The following is a 21,239-nucleotide window of genomic DNA, read 5'->3' on the forward strand; positions in this document are numbered from 1 at the left end:
TCATCTAAATTATGTATAGATTTCTAAGATCCAGTAAAGTTGCACGAAAAAAGGTATCCAATGTTACTATCAAGCAGAGTCTGAAAAATGCTTTTGCATTCACCAATAGCAGCGTTATCTTCATTAATGTATGAATAGTCTTGTAGTCTGTCACTTCACATTTCCCACACAGCAAATGATCCTGAAAGCAGAAAGACCAAAATATAACAAAGACAGCTTCCCTGAATTCTTGGTATGCTCCATCTGATTATGTAACAACAGGTTCCCTCTTCCCAAGACACCCATTCTGGAATGGACCCTCCCCCTATGTGAGTGTTCACTTGGTACTGTCCATTGAGCTGTAGCCCTCTGTCCTCAGATAGAGAAGCTCAGCTCTGCCCAGTCTGGCACGGGGAGGGGGAGCGGTTTGTGAGTGCACAAAAGTCAGTGGAGCTGCTTGGTGTGGTTTCCTGGCTTCTTCAGCGCAGCAACAGGGGAAAGATGATCTTCCGTTGGTCCCAGGCCTCCTGCCACTGCTGACACCCGCCCGAAGAGGAGATCGGCACTCGCACAGTGCATGTCCCCAACTGTCTTCGCACCTAGATTCAAACCGAGTATCGCCAGGACCATGACCTCATCTGGGTCCAATCTCCACAGCAAGCGTCTGACCTGTGAGTAACTCCCAAAAACTGAAATAAAGTCACAGTAAAGTTGGTGAGTCTGGAGCTATCATCTCTTTTCACGGTTTTGAACAAATAATCTGTATATTTATGGGCTGTACAACAATAATCCTTAAACAGTAACAAACTTTTTATACTTGTCATCCATTTTTATGCACTCATTGTTTCGGAAGTTGTCTAGTACTCATGGGAGAGCTCAAGTGTTCAACAGTGGTGTGTCTCCTGGGAACTGAACCAGTGTTCAGGTTTCTAACCAATTACCCATCCTGCCACAAGTCGAGTTTAGATTCTGCGTCTTACAAATGTCCTGACTGCATTACATGGCTCTATGGTGTGAATTTCCATGAGGTTGTATAAAATAAATAATTAGAAATGGTCCCTAGGATTAGTTTTGCAAAAGGGAATTTAGAGTTCCTAGAAAAGTTCCACACCTTCCTAAGAACTCTAAATCTTGTGTTCTGAAAAGTGTTCCATTGCTGTACGTCACATGGGTTTAAGGTCTAAGTAGGTTTATGTGTCGCATGCGGCCCACTTGTCTCTCTGTGGCTGAGGCAGAAATAGCCAGTCTCTGTAGGATCACCACAGTCTATCCAGGAATGTCGTGTTAGGGGTGTCTCTGAGATCTTTTCCTTATTTGGTCTTCATATTTCTTCATCTCTGTGGTTTGGAGCATTGTTGTAGAGGTAAATCAAATGCTTTTATGGAGACAATGTCCAGATTTACTAGCCAGCTTAACTGGATGAAATAACACCTTTTGACAAAGAAAGCTTGTGTATTTACATTGGTTTATTTCTGTGATTACAGTATGTGTTCTTGTGTGTGGATGTAAAGATGATGCTGCTGTAACCGAGTGTTTGTAGATGGTGTAGACAGATATAGAGCTGAAGTGTGTATGGATGTGGGTGTGTGAATTGATACTAGATGAGGGGACTCACTTTTTACAATGCGCACACAACGCAGAGTAGCACTAGGGTTCACTTATCACGCGTCCCAACCCTCACTTGTCCCGAAACAATGGCAGAGTTTAGCCTCGCTCATATTGCTCACAGTAATGACTCTGAGGATGCTGATGTGTGGATGTCTGACTTTCAGAGCACTGAGGTTGGTAAAACAACAAGTGGTCCTATTGCCCTGGGAGCATCAAACTCTGAGGACCACAAAGTGTTTTCTTCTTCCTTTTTATGGTAGGGCAGTCAGAAGTGCAGACTTGTGTACCTTCCTCATGGCCTTTAATTACCTTTATTTAACTAGGTGGGTCAACTGAGAACTTGCTTTTAGATCATTTGTAGTTTTTTGATCAGAACAGCCTTCCTCTTGATTTGACTTTAAAAAGTTTTTTTATTGCTTTTGCCACTTGAATGGGCAATGCAGCATTACCATGGTGATGGAAAGTTGCAGGGTTCCAGCTGCAGGTTTGGTCCATCCCAGCTGTGTGCTAACACGCCGGTTGACAGGTGGAGGGCAGCTCCAATTACAGACTGAGCCATTTCCCACCACCATTACTATACACTGCAAGGCCTTGGCAGTGGCTCCACCCCTGTAGTCTCACTAGAGGAGTATTGGATTGCCTGTGCCACACAGTTTGGCACGGTGGTTTTGAGTTTAATCTGATTTGCTGTGACACTGGGTTACAGGCAGCACCATGTGTTCTGGTCATGTTCACCTGGGTTTTTGAGAATATACCAATTTACCAAAGGCATTGGGATGACAAATAACCCACTTGCATACATGTTTCTCTGTGTATGTGTGTGATGTATACAGTATGTGCAAGCATGAGTGTTTGTGCAGGGGTGTGTACATGCATAAGTGTGTGGGAGTGTGCTACGTGACACACTCTTTACCATCCCTTCCTTCTGCAGGATTAACTCCCGCGGGAGTAGTCTGTTCCTGCGTGTGGCATTCATCGCACAGAGTACATCTTTATATTTTCTTAGAAAATACTGGATCCAGTCACTCCCAGTCACATGGGTTTACTGTGGTTTGTCCTTTTTCATGCAGTGGAAAAACAGGCATATACTAAAGATCAGCAGAACAATGCTTTTAACAGGAGCCAAACTGGGGCTGGAGCGGAGGAGTGAAGTGACCCTGTATTTTCACTGCTTATATGGAGTAGTTTACAGTTCTCAGTCTAAACATGCTCGCTCTCTTTCTCTCAGTCACTCTCTCCCTCTCTCTCACATGTGCGCATACACACACTCACACACACACATACACACACGCATGCACGTACACACACACACGCACGTACGTACACATGCACGTGCACACGCATGCACACACGAGCATGTACGCACACACACACGCGCATGCACGTACACACACACACAGGCACACACACGTACACACAAACACAAATAAGCATGCACACACACACGCGCGCGCGTGCGCACACAGTCCTAGACAGTGATCCAAATATACACGCATCTCTGGCTCCAGTCATCCCACCCTCTCACCCACATAAATGTAATGTTAGATGTTAGGTGACATAGAACTGAATGACAGCTTCCAGTGTGTAAAAAAGGAACCCATTCATGTACATATCTGTGTCTAAAAGAGGCTGCTGTTGTTCCCTCCATTATCTCCGTCCTTGAAGACAGGCAGGATACCCCTCAGAGGGCGGAGTCTAAAGTCTTCTGCAGCTGGAGGTCCCTCCTGAGGTGGGGAGAGGCGTGCAGTCCTGCTAAATAGGGATCCTAGAAGATTGGGTTGTTAGTTACATTTGCCCTTGTTTCTGGTGCTGGAAGGTCCTATTTGGAAATATGAGATATGGCGGTGAACCTGACACACTCTCCACATCTCTGGGAAATAAAGAACGAAGGAGCGGCAGCAGTGATGATTTCAAGTCTTGTGAGCTCTGAGTCATGCAAGGGTGAGCCTTTACAGAGAACTGGGGGGGAAAGACACCAGACATAGGGGCGCTCCTTTATTCAGTACTTTATTCTGAACATACTGTAAAGACCAGAGGAAACACACACTGGTGCGACTGCAGCGATGAGTGTAGGATGTAGGGGGTTTCTAAAGCAGATCTGTTTGCTGATGGTCTATGAAGCTTCCACAGAACACAGAGAAGGATGAGGGCTTTACATTCTTTTCTTGTGAGGATCTAAAATAAAAATACATTTATGATTACTTCTCATGTCATGGCTCCTTCTGGATGCTGAAAGTGGTCAATGTAACCCTTACCCATCTTACCACCAACCCAAACCTTCCCCAACCCCCCCCAAAGGATTCCTTGTGGTTCATAATGATGTAATCTCTGTTAATACTGTGTGTGTGTGTGTGTGTGTGTGTGTGTGTGTGTGTGTGTGTGTGTGTGTGATTGTACAGCGGAAGGCAGAAAATCAGAAAGTGCAGGGCACAGTGTGACACCAGGCACTCACTGCTCCCATTGTGATGCCCGGAAAGTGTCTGAGCTGAGAAAGGACAACGGGCATCAGAAGCACCAAACCAGAAAAGCAGCCCAGCTGTCCCGTAGAGCGGTTTGGCGTGGGTTAACAATGATATCACCGTGAGACAGGCCGTGCCGGGGCTGAGCGTTCCTCGTGCTCACCCCCCCTCTGCCCCCTTAGCCCTGACCATTAATAATTCACTCCCAGACTGGAGGTTTAGGGTGGATGAGAAAATCCATAAATAAAAGTGTCTGAAAGGGAAAGGGAGTGTCAGAATGGTGACTGGAGGATATCCACGTATGACTGCAGCACGTGTGTTTCTGCACTCGGGTTTTGTGATATTGGACAGCGGGCTCTGATGACAGGTTGTAATTGGGAGGATGTCATCTCAAACAGCTGCAAGGCATCCACCAGACACACCCTCCGACTGTGAAGATGGGGGAGGACGATTCTGAACTGAGACTGCACCTATTGAGTACTAAAGTTAGAGGCCCTTACGTGTGTGTTTATTTGGTGATTTCACCTAAAGAGTGGGAAAAACTCTACACAGCTCTGAAGAGAGATGTTATCATCAGACAAACATAGATTCTGTGAAATATCATCACATGTGCTCCCTAGGTAGGCATCAGGCCTACTGGGGAACAGCTGAATCCTAGGTATTGCTCACCTAACTCTGATAGTCAGAGTCTTTGCTGGGGCAAAGGGGCTAAATTCATATTATTACAAAAAATGAGCATACTGTCTGCAAGATGGGATAAATGAGTCCCCTGCAGTTTGAGGCACTCTTAGCACTCAGGGATCAGCAGACTGCGTGGTTGGAACAGCAGGGCCTCGAAGAGATGGAGAAAGGGATTGTGGGTAATCCATCTGGAGCCCTCCTGCGTTTAGTCCAAATGAGCAGAGGTGAGAAAGTTGGTGTTGCAGCAGGTCCAGTGACAGCGCTGTCAGAGTCAGACCGTGACTCTTCTCCCTGCCTTCGCCCTGCTCGCACCCGGCATGAACACGCTAATCGCATCGGTTTATCAGAGGAGTTAACTTAATCTGTGTTTATGATCACACGGTTTAACATGCCCTCCAGCCATCTGTTGCACTGGAGCCAGAACAACAGAGTCAAATTGCAAAATGGAAACTCTAGCCTCAAGTAAAAAAAAAAACCTAGACTCTTAATCAAGTCAGGATTTGTTATTGTTCACTGAAATTAGTTTTAGTGAAATGAAACACATGAAACTTGTCTATATCTTTGAAAAAATATTTTAATTTATTTAAAAAAGAACTTGCTTCTAGTTTAGTTATATATAAATGTTTATTGAATCTACTGTAGCCCTTTATTGAATCTACTGTGGCACACTGTGGAACATTTGAATGAAAACATGACAACACAATTGGAACACTGTTTTATTTTATGCTCATTTAAATATAAAAGAGGAAAAACTATAAAGTTTACAGTTTATAAACAATAGAGCAACGATAAAGAGAGTTAGCAACAAATACTTGACAATGCAACCACAATATGCTCTCTCTCTCTCTCTTTCTCTCTCTCTCTCTCTCTTTCTCTCTCTCTCCCCCACATAAACTATGTGACATATCCAGGGCGAAATCAAACCCATCTTACCCACCCGCAGGAGGAGAAGCACGTCTCCGTTTCAAGGGCAGACATCTCCACTCCTCCACAAACCAAAACACATGACATAACGTCTCAGCCCACCTCTTCCAGGGGCTCAGGGGTGCCGCATGCCTCCACGTTAGCTCCCGCTTAGTGTTCTCCTGTTGAAGCTCTGCTGTGTGACAGTAAAGACTCAGCATTCAAAATGATAAATTTCCTCTGCTCGCTAGCCGCTGAGAGACACTTATTGAGTGTTATGAGACACCCATGATTGAGCTAACAGGGCTTCCAACCCCTAGTTATTGGGCTACATCTGTCCCTAACCTTTACAACTTAGAAGCACATTGTGCTCCTTGGAGAAAAGTGTCATTATTGAACTCTGGCTAAATTAACTTGATTACACTGAGTGGTGTTCCATGCTTTATACCTACAGTGATTAAATGAAAATGACTCGCTATAAATCTTGCATTTCATTTGTCTTAAGGCTCAATGTTTGTGTAGTGATATACAGTGTAAATGCATCCTTCTTGGAGATTATGAATTATGTATTATTTGGCAGTGTTTGCATTGACTTAAGATAGATTTCCAAAAGGGATATAATGAGGAGAATAAACACTGTACACTCAGTCTCTTTCTCCCTCTTCCTCACTCTTCTTTTTCTGTCTCTCTCCCTCTCCCTCTCCCTCTCTGTCACAGAAATACAGAATACAGAATACACAGACAATGAGCTACTTTAAATGATGAAATTGCGGTTTGTCTTGTTACAGAGAGGGCAAACTGCAGGCTTTTGACCCTTGTATAATGTGGGTTTAACTTAACCTTCTTATATATTATGCATTAAGAACACATTTAGCAGTGTTCTTGTTGAATTAAGATAGATTTCTGAAAGGGATATAATGAAAAGAATAAACCTCCAACACTCAGTCCCACCCCCCCCCCCCCCCCCCCCCCACCCACCCTCCTCACGCTCTGTGGCACACTCTCTCACTCTCTCATACACAAATACATTGACAATGAGCCACTTTAAATGATGAAACTGTGGTTTGTCTTGTTACAGAGAGAGCAGACCTGGGGCTTGTATAATATGGGGTTTAACATTTTGTCATTCAATAAAAGGATGAGAGAGAGAAGCCAGCTCACACAAAGAGAGCCTTTGTGTGTCACCGTGGTCAAGGATCAGCAGTATTTTCAGTAATCAGAAAATGCTTTAGAGCACTGTGCGCAACCTGTCAGATCCAACCAATGAACTCGTCAGCGGGTTACAGGCTTTGTCTCAGTAAAGCCATTTTCTGGACTGTGTCAAGCCACTCACAAATCTGGGCAGTGACTCTAACTGCTTCTTCCAGCAAGACAAGAAAGGCCCTGCATTTCGATGGAAAAGTGCCCTTGGAGCAGATTCATCAGACTGAATGATTCATTCGGACCGCCCTGGAATGCTTTTAGTCACCTTGCAGCATCCACCAATGATTGTTCACTTCAACATTACACTCCGAAAAAGAATGCAAGGCCCTTGTGAGTGAACGTGTAAAATATGTTTTAAAAGTGCAAAAAGCTTTTCTGAGGCTTTTTGTAGGCTGTTGTTCCTGCCTTTTAGGGTCAGGCTGTCGCTACCGCCCACTGGTTGTTTGTGCTGTGTGAGGGGTGATTGCACTGTGGAGGGAGGTGGTCTGTACTTTTACAGTAAGCCACCACAGTCCAGCAGCTTGATTATAATTGTCTGGAAAAGGAGGGCTGCTGACTGACAGCCCAGCCACAGCACTTCCCCTGATTCCCCTCCCGGCCCATTTATCTACAGTTTCAGCCATTCCATGAGAATGAAAATATTCCAGTACTAAATAGTTTTTTAAAAACTCACTGCCTCTCAGTTTGGACCGCCAGTTTGAAAAAGATGGATTATGAGTTGGTGTCCTACAATGAAAAATGTTTTGCCATGCAGATGCAATTAAGGAAAATGTATTAACTAAGAGAAAATGAGTGTATGGAATTTAAAGTTACTCCAGTTAAAGCCACTCCAGTTTAAGAGCAAGTTTGTCCTAAAGTGCACAATTCAAGCTGCAGGATCCTGCACAGATGACTGCACCCAAGTGAAGCGCTTTCATTGTCAGGGACAACACAGCCACTGTCTGCATTGTGTGTATCCGCCAACCGAATAAAGCGCTTCCTGTAACCAGCTTCCCCTCTCCAGAGCCAGGCCCAGACCAATCCCTGCACCTCGGTGAACCTGCCGTTTTGTCCCGGTTTGAAAAAGGGGGCTGTTCTTTTCCAGTGGCCTAGAGGATTTGGGTTCTTTTTGTGTGCCAGCGGGTCAGGGGCGGGGGTGGATGCACAGCCCACCCAGTATTTCCGGAAAATTCCCTTTCCCTCTGGAATGGAACCCTAATCCATAGTACTCCCACCAGCACAACAAATACCCCTGTAATAAAAAAAAACCTTGCTTCTGGGAAGAGGAAATTTGTGGAGCCAGATCTCACAGTCTACCATCTATCTGGCTATGGTCTCAGTCATTTATATCTTTCTTCCGTTCCCTTCTTCCTTTCATCTTGAATGTCACAAAGAGAATAGACATACTGACATCTATTCAGTACATCCTGAATGCTTGAGATACATGTCTCACACTTAACCATTTCACAAAATCACTGTCCGTTCAAAAGTGAGTTAATACTAGAATTGCATTCCTGAAGATCAAATCAACCATTTACCTAATTTTAAAAATTCAAATCATTGCATAAATATGTGAAATTTTGTTAAATATTGGGGCTACTTAGTTCTCTAGAGTCGGACAAATGTAAGAAATATCTTGGACTCACCATAAACATTGGAGTCCCAAACATATTCATATTTTCATGAAATTATGGTTTAAACACTATCTTAAACAAACTTAATCACAATGATAGCAAGTGCTGGGTTAGGGACTAGGGTTCCTCGTTTGAAGTTTTATTATATAATGAGAAATTCACAACAAAAACACAATGGACCTCATTTATCAAGCATGAACCGAACAAATTTGATCGTAAATTGTTCGTAAAGCATTGATGCAATGTGGGATTTATCAAAGTCAAATCTGAATAAATTACACGAGTGCTCTAAACTGTTTGCATGTAAAACATGGTTGAAAAGCTTGTTTTAAGTGTTCGTGCTTTTATTATTCCAATCGTTCATCTTTTATTTTGATTGAAAAAAGTACCAAAACTATTTGAGTTAATTATAAGTCAATTGAATATTATAATTGTCCAAATTATTATATAAAAAACCACAACTGGACTCAACATTAAAACAGGTGATGGTTCATTTGCATAATCCCAATTAATCTAATCTAATGCTTAATTACAATTGAATATAAATTCCATAAAACACATAAACGCAATTTGCTATAAATAGGGCACAGAAATCATAGCTTAGTCCTTCATCACTATGGCTGACATCACTTCATTAGAAGATTTAGCACATGGCATACTTTGGAGATCAGGCTGATCTTTGTCATAAAATTATTTACTTATTCTTAGAATGAGCTAAATCGGCTCAATCTAGGACCCTGAGGAAATAGGTTGGAGGGAAAGGGAGGAGTTCAGAAAATGGAGGGAAAAAGTGGAAAGAATAAGGGCGTGGCTGGTTAAGGTAGAGAGAGGGAACAATTAATTAACTAGGAAAATGGTGCCTAGAGGCCTAGTTTTATTTCTCTTCTCAAGCAGCAGATCTGCTAGAAAGTCTTGAGAAAATATCTGAAAACACAAGGTTGAAAAACTTTGCTTGTGTGGATTATTGGATTCTTTGGATTGTCATTCCTGTTGGATTCAATGGACCTGTTTTCTGTGTTTGTTTGACCATCATTGTAGGACTCTACTAATGGTGGAAACTTTGGTGAGATCAACCTTTTTTTTGTTGTTGGCTGTTTTTGTTTTGCTGAGACATTTTTTTGATTTGCGACTGTTTGGATTGTGTATATTTTTATTTTTACTTTGGAGTCTTTTTTGTGGTGTATATATACCTGGAATTTTGCTAAGAACTTTCTTACTGAAATTACTAAAAAGGTGGAAGATTTGCATGGCATGGATGTGAACAATACTGGTGTCGTTTGTTGAATGTTTTTGTTGTCATAAGAACCCCAGGGATTAATATTTTGATTATGATAATTGAGTCTTCCCTTTTATAATTTCTGGGAGCGACTGTAGCAAAAAGCTAGATAAACGTTATACCCCATTGTGCATACTGTATTCATGATACAGCAAATTGGAACATTCTTAGCTTCAGCAATGGTGGACATAGACATTTTAATGGAGTGCAGAGCTGAGTTCAGGCAGATGCCACTTCTGATTTCAGGGTTCTCTATTTCTCCTGCTTTTCCTCACATACTTGGAGCCATTTTCACATCCTTGAGTGATGGGACATCTGCCAATGAGAGTTTGCTTAAAAGCAAGCTGTTTCACTGTTCTGCCCAACTATGGACATGTAGTGCAAGTTCTGAACAACAACACCACATAGTGAGAGCATGGAGGTTATGGAGGGGGTAGAAGGACTCCAATTAACCCTGTGGAATGCGCGAAATGACCCAAAATAAGATGCTAGAGAAGAAACAAAGCTTGTTTTTTTCAAACTCAGGGCTATTCTTGGCAAATCATGCAAATGGAGTCAAACCTTTCTTGTATCCATAAATAAAGGCTTGAAGTCATCCACGACTATCATTATTGGTTGATGGTGTACAAATCAATGGTTTGCTGTGTTTGATTGCAGTAGAGTGATGATGGGGAGAAAAGGAATGTTTGGCATCCTGAAATGGCATCGCTGCCAGCACTAAAAGCCTAAGTGCAATATGTGACCTCAGACAGGGGGTCTTCCTCACAGAATGATGGCATGCTGCAAAAGACATGAAAGAGAATATTTTTCAGATTCATCTCAGCTTTCTTTGCGTCCGGCCACAAGGTAAGGGCTCTCCCAAATTTGGACACAAAGGACAAATACAGAGCAGTCCATTCACATAGTGGCCAAGACAGTGTTTATGGCTGGTTACATGCAAAAAATTGTTACGTGAACATCACAGTCCATGTTCTCTTCTGTTAGACCCAGAGACGGATTATTTTATGCTATCTGCCCGTAAACCATATCCATGTCAGAAAACCATGTCTTTAAACAAGTATTTTTGATGGATAAAGAGGACATTGCTCATTTTAATCTTACACAGTGAAACTCACTGGTCTTTGCTGGAGGTTGAGATGAACATTATTGATGTTGATCTTGTGTATCATCCAACAGCAGATGAAAGAGAGAGTATACAGATGGAAGGGGAAGGAGAGTAAAGGAGGGAAGGGTATGAAAGGAACATAAAAACCAATGAGGAGGAAGGAGAAGAAAAATGAAAGCAGAGGGCATTGAAACACATTGAAACATTTCCTTTCTGGGAATATTTGGTTTTTATTTCTATATTTCATAATTTATATTTTGGCTTCCTAAATAAATAAATGGATCTCTTGTGAAATAGTAATATGCTGTGCAACTATAATAGCCACATGTCTTACACAGTCCCATGATAATGATATAATGGCATCATGCTTCCAAGTACTATTATTATAAAGGCACTGAATTTCAGGCTGTGAGAGAGATAGACAAAGGAACAGACGGATAAACATATGAAAACAGGCATAGAGACAAAGAGAGGGATGGCAGTATCTCTCAGTATATCCAGGAACATTGCTGTCAGCCAGACAGTTCTCTGACTGTCTTATATGCTTATCCCAGCAGCAGCTTCCTGTGTATGGATTATGCGGGTCTGAGAAGCGGCTCATCTTTCTTAAAATAGTGGCACAACCCACTTCCAACTCCTTGTTAGGAGTTGTTGGATTCAGTAAACGTCTTGGATTAACTGTGGGGACAGCAGCTAATCAACCAGCACAGTCTTTGTTGTCTTTAACACTACAATTTAATTAAATAATTAATTACATTTATGCTTCTGTTTTAGGCATTAAGCAGATGCTTTTATCCAGATAAACAAACATCTCATATTCCTTTCATACAATATTTTATACAGTTGAATATTTAATGTCTATTCAAGTTAAGCACCTTGCTCAAAATTACTACAGCAAAGGTTCACCTGAGAATCATTTCTACAACCTTGGAGTTACAAGCCCAGGTTCATAAACATTATGCTGCAGTGCCACCATTATTTCTATTGTATTAAATAAACCAATTCAAAAGTAACCAGATATTTATCAATGAAAGTACAATGCTTGAAAGAACAACCTGTTTAGAAAACTCAAATAAAATCACTGTTCTGGTAACAGGAAGGAAACTTTAAGCTCTGTGATTTGTGCTCTCTAAGGCCAAACAGTGCACGCTTGTTCCTGATTAAAGCTTTGGATTGCACCTAATAGCTTAACCAGATTAATTCCCTGAAAATGGTTTTGGGACAGTGGGTCAATGTGAGCTTTCTGGGTCAGTGAGTATATTTAGCTATCTCTGATAAAGCTTTGTTGAAAATGGAAATCTGCAGCCTAAAATTAATACACGTAGCCTGTGTCAACCAGAGTCTTGCTCAGAGTCGATGGCTACTGTTTAAAGACAATTCACTCCTTCAGGGTGACCAGAAGTCCAATATTTTTATGTAGCCAACTCAACTCTGAAAACACTAAGAACTACAGCTAGATAATTTACATCTAGTTTTAGCATTTTCCATTATATTATTTGGTAACTTCAACGTCTGTCAAAACCTAACAAGATGATCTCATTGCCATCACCTTTTGTTTTTAAAATTTCAGCTACTTCCACAAGGGAAGGGTATCGACTAAGATAAGAAAAAATATCAGAGCCCAGTCTGCATTTGTGGCACATTTTGTATATTCTTTGTGAGCCCTTTGGCATGTTGTATACCGGTACTGATGTATGGATATTGTGTGTAGGCCTATGAGTGTGATGTGTATTAGTACTGTTGCGGTTAGTGTGTGCAAGCCTATGAGCATGATGTGCACCGAAGCCATTGCAGTATGGAGATGTATCAGGGTTAAGTGACAAACAACTCTAAAACAAGAGTATTAATATAAAGAGAAAGTATTATGGTGCCCAATAAAGAATAGTATAGTGGAAGCAAACTGCTTTATTAAATAAAGAACTGAGCTTCTCATGTGAATGCCTGCAGTGCATATCCAGTATGGTGCTACACTTGTACCCTTGGGAAAATGTAGTGAAGTACATTTTCCCAAGTGAAATGGACAGCATGTAAAAATGTATAGCATGTGTTTGTAATATCAATGTATCTCTATAGCTGGGCCATCTCCTGAGCAAGTGCATGATACAATGTGTCAGTTAGCCTACATATGTTTTCTGTGTCAGAGGAAGCTACAGCTGGTAAATCCCATGCAAGCCTTTCCCTCTGAGTGCAATAAACTCCCACTGCACTGCTCAGATAATCCTTACATTAGTCTCAATTTAGAGTGCTTTAAAAGCTTCATCCAATTAGCTGGATCCCTGCCTGCCGATTATAATTACGCTTAAATCCTCAGATGGTTCATTCAGAAAGGTTCAATATATTGACAGTGCAGAAATGTGCAGAAGAATGAAGGTACCACAGGAAGATATCAAACTATGAGAAAATAGACTTGTAACTTAAGCTGACTTCTTGCCTTCCTGGTGAACAATTTTATTTTTATTTTTATAATTAAGGAATTAATTAATTGTGTTTATGTAAATGACATTTAAAAATATTCCTTCCAGAAGAATGTAACTTTGCTTGTGTTTGTTACAAAGTGTACAAGATTGCTAATAGGACACAACAGGAAGCTCTTACCCCGCTCTCAGCAGTGTGGACTTCATGCGACCCATCAACCGGGTTGCTCGCTGTGTGAACTTAGAGTTGGCTGACAAAATCAAACATGGTTTGAAAAAATCTTGGCTGCCTAGACTGGTCTGGAGTAAACAGGTGGTGGGAAAAATCAGGAGGCTTTAACCCTTTCACTCGAGGATATTTAGTGCTGCTAAAAAAGAATTAATCTGGCTAAATAAATTCCCAAAACTGAACCAAAATGGAACTGAGCTGAAAAACCATTAACCACTCAGCACTAGTAAGTTCCGTTACTCTGCAAAAAAAACAATGCTCTCACTTCAAGCCCTGGCACCACAATTTTCATCCCACTCCTTTTCTTGTTTTTTTTTTTTTTTTTCTCCATAAACAGATTTAAGGTTTGTTTGATTTAATCTGAATATACTTTACATGCTGTAATACTGGCTATGTTCATTTGGAATCCAGCCCATGTGAACACAGGGAGAACATGCAAACTTCACACAAACAGGATCTGGCCAGTCGGAACTCAAACCCGAAACCACCTCCTTGCGGGGCAACTGTGCGCCACTGTGCCACAGGCTTAACCACGTTGTAATTTCCACCAGGGCGGCGTAGACCTTTGCGACAGACTGTCTACTCCTCTCTGTGAACTTGTTGGGGTAGATGTTATAATGGAGAGGCTAATTTGTCTTGCGCTCCACATTTTCATTGAGTTCAGCAGGACAAGCCAGCACAGCCTCACCAGCCAGTGAGATTCTGACTCAGGCCAGATGCTGGAGGTCTGATCCAGCACAACAGCTGTGAAAAATACTATGGGCCTTCAGAACAGCTCTAATGAATTAGAACAGGCAAGGAATGGTACCACCTCCCCTAAATCCCTGTCTTTCCGCAAGACCATATGGCCAATGGATTCCATGTGAAAATATTCTCATGCTGCCAGCCATAGCCTGGGCCATTTACCCCTATGGGTAGCGTGGTGCGCCTGTATTGATGGGCGGAAGAGCTTGTTTCAAGTTTGATAATCATCTTGAGTCGCATGAGAAAGGCAGATTCAGTTTTTCCCTTCTACATAGTATATAGCACTACACCAAAATATACTGCTCTTTTTATTTTGTTTTTTTCCCACATGCACGCACACGCACACACACACACACACATGTACATTCTTGTACAGGACTTGATATTACTACACAACTTCTCTCCAAAAGTTTTGAATAAAGAGACATTTTAAGTCAGTTTTTATTTCTCTTTCCTTATTTCCCCTCTCACCCAATTATGTCTGCTGTAACCTTTAGTACAGTCCTATCCAGTGTCAAAAACATATTCCAAAATGTTTTTAAAGAGATATAGCCTGTTGGGTAATTGTCAGCTCATATTTATGGTGTTATTAAATGCCCCTAATTCATCCAGAGCAATTAAATTTGATTTGTTTCTGGTTTGCATTGCTTTCAGGTATAGAATTGTTCTGTTTTACTGTCAGAACTGAATGGATCTAAGAGCTCTCATTCATGAAAAAACTAGCGTGATAAATGCACTTATATTTATCTACACAAGTGCTTGTATAAGAGGACAGAGTGGTTACATGTGATTTCCAAAGAAGCAATGTAGGATCATATATCGCATTACACAGAAATCTAATCTTCACATCTTCCTTGTTATGCAATGCTTCATGAATTCTACATGCATATATTCCCATTACACTTCACTGATGTTAATTTCAGCATTCATTTTATTTCATGTTGTTATGATAGGTTTCTTAATCAGTCCATAGTGAACTGTGTATAATGTATGATTTCCCACATTCATTGGGAAGAAATAGGTATTAATATCAATGTAAAAGGAAGATAAGCAATGTCTGCCAACTCACGTAATGGCAACAAGTTCCTGTTGACATTTCTGTTAGCCTGTTCTTCAATGGTGGTCTGATTCAGTAAAGGACAGTAATGGCTAGACAAAGCCCTTGGTATGAAAGGTATGAAAGGCCTTGTTTTTCCCTGCAAGTTTCACTGCCAACACAAGATGACAATAAGTAAAGCACACAAGAAAGTCATAGGGATCAATTGTGCATGTGTAAAAATGTAAAGGAACAGTCGGTAACTAACCAATATGCATTAATCTGTTTGGTTGCTAGCGGAGACCGAGCACGCTCAGAGGATCCCGGCTGCCACGCGGCAGATGAAACGCCGGGACAGACAGCGTTTCTTTGAAGATGTCTTTCAGCACGATGTGGATGTTTACCTGTCTGCTGCTCACCTGCAGATCGAGCACAAGAGACGTAAGTTTATACACACAAAACACAGACAACATTAAACACACAAATGCACACACATGCAGGCACACACACACTCAAGCACATACTGTAAGCACACACACACACACGTACATATACGCACAAACACATGCGCGCACACATACTTGGACAAGTGCAGATGTGCAGTATGTATATGCAGCCATATATCCCTTTCTACAAAATTACTTTATTACTAATATGATGACTGAAATCTCTTATATATTTTTGGTTTTGTACAGAAACTTATGTCCTCAGGTGAAATGTAAATATTCAGAATAGTTAGGAATTGTAAGAACAACAACATAAATGTTTCAATCTCAGTGTTGTGGCAGTTGAACAGGTGAAGTATGATAGACTGAGGGGAGGTACAGGAGAGTGATAGTGTGATTTCCTCTAGCCCCGATTGGCAGCATCTCCTCCATGGAGGTGAACGTGGACATGCTGGAGCAGATGGAACACATAGACATTTCAGACCAGGATGCCCTGGATGTCTTCTTTAATTCGGGGGCTGAGGAGGGTGTGTCACCCTCCCTGCTGCCAGGTGGGTGTGCTCCAGACAAAGTGCAAAATGAGAGGTACTATCGGTTTTAATTGTTCTAGATATAAATACTGAGACTTAAACTCTTATTTTTAAAACCGCAAATAGAAAATTTTAGCTTGTTTTAAGTTACTTTTGCTTGAGAAGTGAAATTGTTTTGCATCATTGACAAATCTTGAAATGTCAAACTCTCACCTCGTTGGCAATTCTTTTGTGTTATTTAGCAAACAACTAATGGAAATAAGACTTCAAGTCTAAAGACAAAATACTTAATAATTGCTTGCTTTTTGCAGTGTGAGTTTCTGTGGGTAGCTACGGTTCCCAGGAATCCATTGTCATAATATTTTCATGCAGGTGATGACGACGACGACGATGATGATGATGATGAGGATGATGATGAAAAAGAGGAGAAGGGGCTGACAAAGGGGATCTCGCTGCTGGTGCCTGAAGGCTGTGAGACAAAATTTCGAATGTCGTCAACGTCCTCTGCCTCAACTGACCCCTGCAGCCTGGACCCCAGTGAAGAGGGAGGAGAGACCCCTGTCATCCAATCAGATGAGGAGGAAGTACACTCGGACCACCTCCTGCTCACGGCCACACTCGCTACCAAGGATGAAGAGGAGGAGAAGCCTTCTGTCTCTTCATAGCATAGCCTCGAACAGTCAACCTCGAACAGTCACCAGTCATTGTAGACTGACCCTGGATCAGCTCCAGCAGTTTTGATGTGAGAGGTGGGGTAAGGCAGAAAGTCATTGGAGCTGAATCCAGATCGGGACAGGAAGTTCCCAAAACGTTGCCATGTCGAAGAGGGGCCAGGCTATGCTGGCCGATTGGTCTGGCAGGTTTGTAAGGAGAGAACCTGACTAATGCCAGCAGACCGCTTGGCTGGGATTCTGGTGATTAATTTTCCTTTTTCAATTTTTTTTTTTTTTTTTGTAGTACAGGTTTCACACCTTTTAATTTTTGGAGTGAATTTGGTTTCGCCCTTTCCTTTTTTTCAACTACCAGAAGATGCCAAAGCTCCTCTGACAATAGTGTTTTTCCCCCTGTTCACAGCTGACAACTGTCACACTAAGATTATTTGAAGATATGTAGTAATATTCTTTGTGTATAGCACTCATGATCTGAAAATTAAGACTGAAAATATTAATACAGTAGATTGCTGTAAGCAAAGATGAAATTGTGTGATTACTTTTTTCCATGGTATTCAGTATCATATCTTCATTTAGCTTGCATCCTAGAAACTGTAATAATATTTTTAAAATAAGAAAATAGCTGCTGTCAAATTAGCTTGTTACTGCATTGTGTCATTGTATGCAGTTATAAAGTGGATAAACGCAGCCATGATAACTTCGATGCTGTGCAAACAAACTGCTCAGGATTATTCCCAGATTGTGTGAACACTTAAATAGTTGGGACTTGACACTGAACTTTTAATTGAATTATGTTTTGTACTGGAACTTTTTAAGCTAACAGCTTTAAAACCTGTGTTGTTAGAAGCCTGCGATAGTGAACAGTATAAATACCATAAAAAGGTATTTATTCAACATATCTGCATGGTTGAAATGTTAAATTGCGTGACATGTCTCAATTAATTCAAAATGTGATTGAGTATTGGTAGCCTAATATTTATTTGCATAACTAAGGTAATTATGACAGCCATATGTTGACAAAAAGTTGAACACCTTTAATTATGAAGGCAAAGAAATTTGTAGGAAAACCTTTATGAAGGCAACATATTGCCAGTCTACATGATTATGTTTCAAGTTCAGAATTAGGATAGTCTCCCAGTTCCATTTTGTATTCTGTCCTTTCATATGAGTCTGATGAACAGAGTTGTCTGAAGCCATGCTAAAATCATCTGGCTACTATACCTTTGTTAGTTTAAAAAACTTACAGCTTTAAATCAAAGTTCGTATACTTTAAAAAATCAATTATTGTTTTTTTAAATGCATTCAATTTGACTAAAAATAAGACATTCCATGCCATACCTCTTACGAAGTCTGCTAAGCAGTGACCTTTGACCTCACATTTATTTTTAACACTACCTGGTAATGTAAATTAGTCAGCAGCTGCATGCAGGTTTCCCAAGTATCACACAAACATGGGATTTGCTGCATATTAAGTATAGGAAGGTCTTGATTGGAGCGTGGTGGAGTTTTGTATTAGCTGGTCCCCAGCCAGTCTTCTGCTAGTCCCAAAGTTCAGCATACATGTTTCCCCTTCCATTGTGTGCATGCTCCTGAAATTCAGAGAAGTTTAATGCATCAGTTGTGTTGTAAGCACAGCGAAAGCAGAGACTGGAAATGTTTTAATATTTGAAGTGGGATCATTTTTAAAAAATTCCTGAAATATCTACTATTATAGTGATGACAACGCAGAGCCCATATAAACAAGACAAGGCCGTAAAACCACTTTAAAAATGTGCCTCTGAACTTTCTTCTAAATAAACTGTTACAAAATGAATATTTCCTTGTCTTAAATGTTGTATTCATAACTTCAAGATTTGAGTCCTAACTTAATAGCATAAATGTTGTGACTTTCCAAAATTATTTGCCTCTCTGGCATATTAAACTGATAATTTGATAAATTTGGACAAAAACACCCTTCTCCACACATTAATTATTGGTGACTTTTGACTGAATATAATTATTCAATTATCAGCTACACCAGGTAGGCCCTACCTGGTTAATAGCTACTGCTTGGACCCAACACACTGCAATGATGATGTTCTGATTAGGAAAATGATTTGAAATCTTAAATATGCGTGAGTCATTGCTTGTCAATCAACAGACTAATGAATAAAAGCTGTTAAGCAATGCTAAATTGAATTTCATTGGTAATTTCTTCATTACTTAAGCCTGTTAAATGACAACCTTGTCCTTTCAAAAGTGATACGAGTACATTTTGAGGTAGTCAACGAAAATGCATGTAAAGCACAGCCAGTTGTTTACATTAATAATTGGGTGAAATCTAAATTAATGTTTATTGTTTGAGCATGATGTAGTATAGTTTTTTGTAACTGTAACTTTAAGGGAAGAACAGCTTTCAATTTAACAAAGAACAGCAATTTTGGAGACACAGACGATAACAGCATATACATAGCCTATTTGTTTTGTAAAAAAATACATTTTCATGTGAATAATTTCTGTGGCTAGTTGCAGATGCGTGGTGAAAGATGTGAATCAAGAAGGCTATAAAGATACCGTATATCCTACTAAGATTTATTTTTCTCTATGAATAGCCTTTTGTTTCATGTAAAACCTGGTCAGCAGCAGAGTGTCCACTCTGATTAACAGTCAAAGCAAGCCCTTCTTTCCGTTCTCTTTTGCAGGACCTCTACACTTGCGCCTATAACAGGTTTCTCTGACTTCCTTCCAAAAGCCCTCTGTGAATTGAATGGCAATTTCCCTGGAAATGACCACATACATTGACCTGAATTATTCATGCACAATTCTCAAACTAAACCAGGTTGTGAATCATCATAGTCACCAGGTAGCCTGGGCCTGGGCTGGTAAAGTATCTGCGCCACACCCCCTCATCACCGGAGTCCCACAGGGCTCGGTCCTTGGTCCTCTCCTCTTCTCTCTCTACACCCAGTCCCTTGGCCCTGTCATCACAGCTCATGGTATGTCTTACCATTGCTATGCTGATGACACACAACTGTTTCTCTCCTTCCCACCCTCTGACACACAGGTCTCAGCCCGCATCACTGCCTGCCTGAGTGATATTCAGAGCTGGATGGTCCGCCACCATCTCAAGCTCAATCCAGGTAAGACAGAGCTCATTTATATTCCGGCTCTTAACTCCCCTCTCTCTGATCTCTCTATCTCCCTAGGTAATACCATCCTCACACCATCACCCTCAACTAGAAACCTTGGCGTGGTGATGGACAACAGACTGTCCCTCACCGAGCACATTTCAGCAGTGACACGTTCATGCAGGTTCTTCCTGTATAACATCCGGAGGATCCGCCCCTTCCTCACAACTTACTCGACCCAACTCCTCGTCCAGGCAGTGGTCCTGTCCCGCCTGGACTACTGTAACTCCCTGCTTGCTGGCCTCCCAGCATCATCTATCAGACCCCTGCAACTCATCCAGAACGCAGCAGCGCGTCTGGTCTTCAACCTCCCCAGACATTCCCACGTTACCCCCCTGCTCACCACCCTCCACTGGCTCCCCGTGATGGCTCGCATCAAATTTAAAACATTAGTGCTTGCCTTCAAAGCAGCCAGGGGGTCAGCCCCTCCCTATCTACGTCAACTCATCAGACCCTACACCCCAGCTAGACCTCTCCGTTCTGCTGCCACATGTCGCCTGGTCCCTGCCCCGGCTCGCACCAGCACCCGGTCACGCCTCCTGTCTGTTCTAGCCCCACGGTGGTGGAATGACCTTCCTGTGCAAGTCAGAACAGCAGAGACCCTGGCCGTCTTCAAACGTAGACTGAAGACTCACCTCTTCAAGCTACATCTCACCTCATCACCCCCCACTACCCTCTAACATTTTTTTTTCTAAAAAAAAAAAAAAAAAAAAAAAAAAAAATAGGGTGTACAATTCACACTTATACCTAAGCAAAGTTATACCTATTGTAGCTCTCTTGCAGGAATGTTGTAAAGCGCTTGTCTCTGAGTTTTGTAATGCACTTGTTGTAAGTCGCTCTGGATAAGAGCGTCTGCTAAGAACCTATAATGTAATGTAATGTAATGTAATGGTGGCACCACACCTGAGCAGGGAACAAAGTTGTTCTGGTTATCTTGTATCTTGGTTGATCAAAAGTTTACTCCTTGCAAGCAGTGTTCTCTCCCCAGTGCATGAACACCTTGTTTTTGTAGTCTAAAGCCTAGTAATGTTATCTAATGTCTAGTGCCTTTTCACTGACTCTAGTCTTCTTTAATTCGCCTGATTCTAGGCATTAAAACTGTTGTCTATTTAACTGAGAGTGGCTGAATGGCCTGCAACAGAATTTGGTTCGTGCTTTGTGTCTGAGCTGTATAT

The 21,239-nt window shown here is 41.4% G+C and overlaps 1 protein-coding gene across 2 annotated transcripts; it reads left to right on the forward strand.

Annotated features, from left to right (window-relative positions):
- The first annotated feature begins 367 nt into the window (after positions 1 to 367).
- si:ch211-253b8.5 (dysbindin) lies at positions 368 to 18,710 on the forward strand. 2 transcript variants are annotated; one of them, XM_035386992.1, is made up of 4 exons: positions 368 to 650; positions 15,548 to 15,691; positions 16,104 to 16,247; positions 16,599 to 18,710. In XM_035386992.1, exons 1-4 carry the CDS (start codon positions 557 to 559, stop codon positions 16,889 to 16,891), a joined length of 675 nt encoding a protein of 224 aa, XP_035242883.1. In that variant the 5' UTR covers positions 368 to 556; the 3' UTR covers positions 16,892 to 18,710. The 2 variants fall into 2 exon arrangements, with proteins under 2 accessions (XP_035242883.1, XP_035242884.1); XM_035386993.1 differs by lacking the exon at positions 368 to 650 and adding an exon at positions 9,243 to 9,509.
- Positions 18,711 to 21,239: the final 2,529 nt, after the last annotated feature.

The sequence above is a fragment of the Anguilla anguilla genome, chromosome 13, assembly GCF_013347855.1.
Source record: "Anguilla anguilla isolate fAngAng1 chromosome 13, fAngAng1.pri, whole genome shotgun sequence".
NCBI classification, from domain to species: Eukaryota; Metazoa; Chordata; class Actinopteri; order Anguilliformes; family Anguillidae; genus Anguilla; species Anguilla anguilla.

Excerpts from the sequence above, each read along its gene's own strand:
- si:ch211-253b8.5 (XM_035386992.1), top strand. The coding sequence starts at position 557 with ATGTCCCCAACTGTCTTCGCACCTAGATTCAAACCGAGTATCGCCAGG. Across the intron at positions 651-15,547 it reads CCACAGCAAGCGTCTGACCT|CGGAGACCGAGCACGCTCAG; the intron begins GTGAGTAACTCC and ends TTTGGTTGCTAG. Across the intron at positions 15,692-16,103 it reads GCAGATCGAGCACAAGAGAC|CCCCGATTGGCAGCATCTCC; the intron begins GTAAGTTTATAC and ends GATTTCCTCTAG.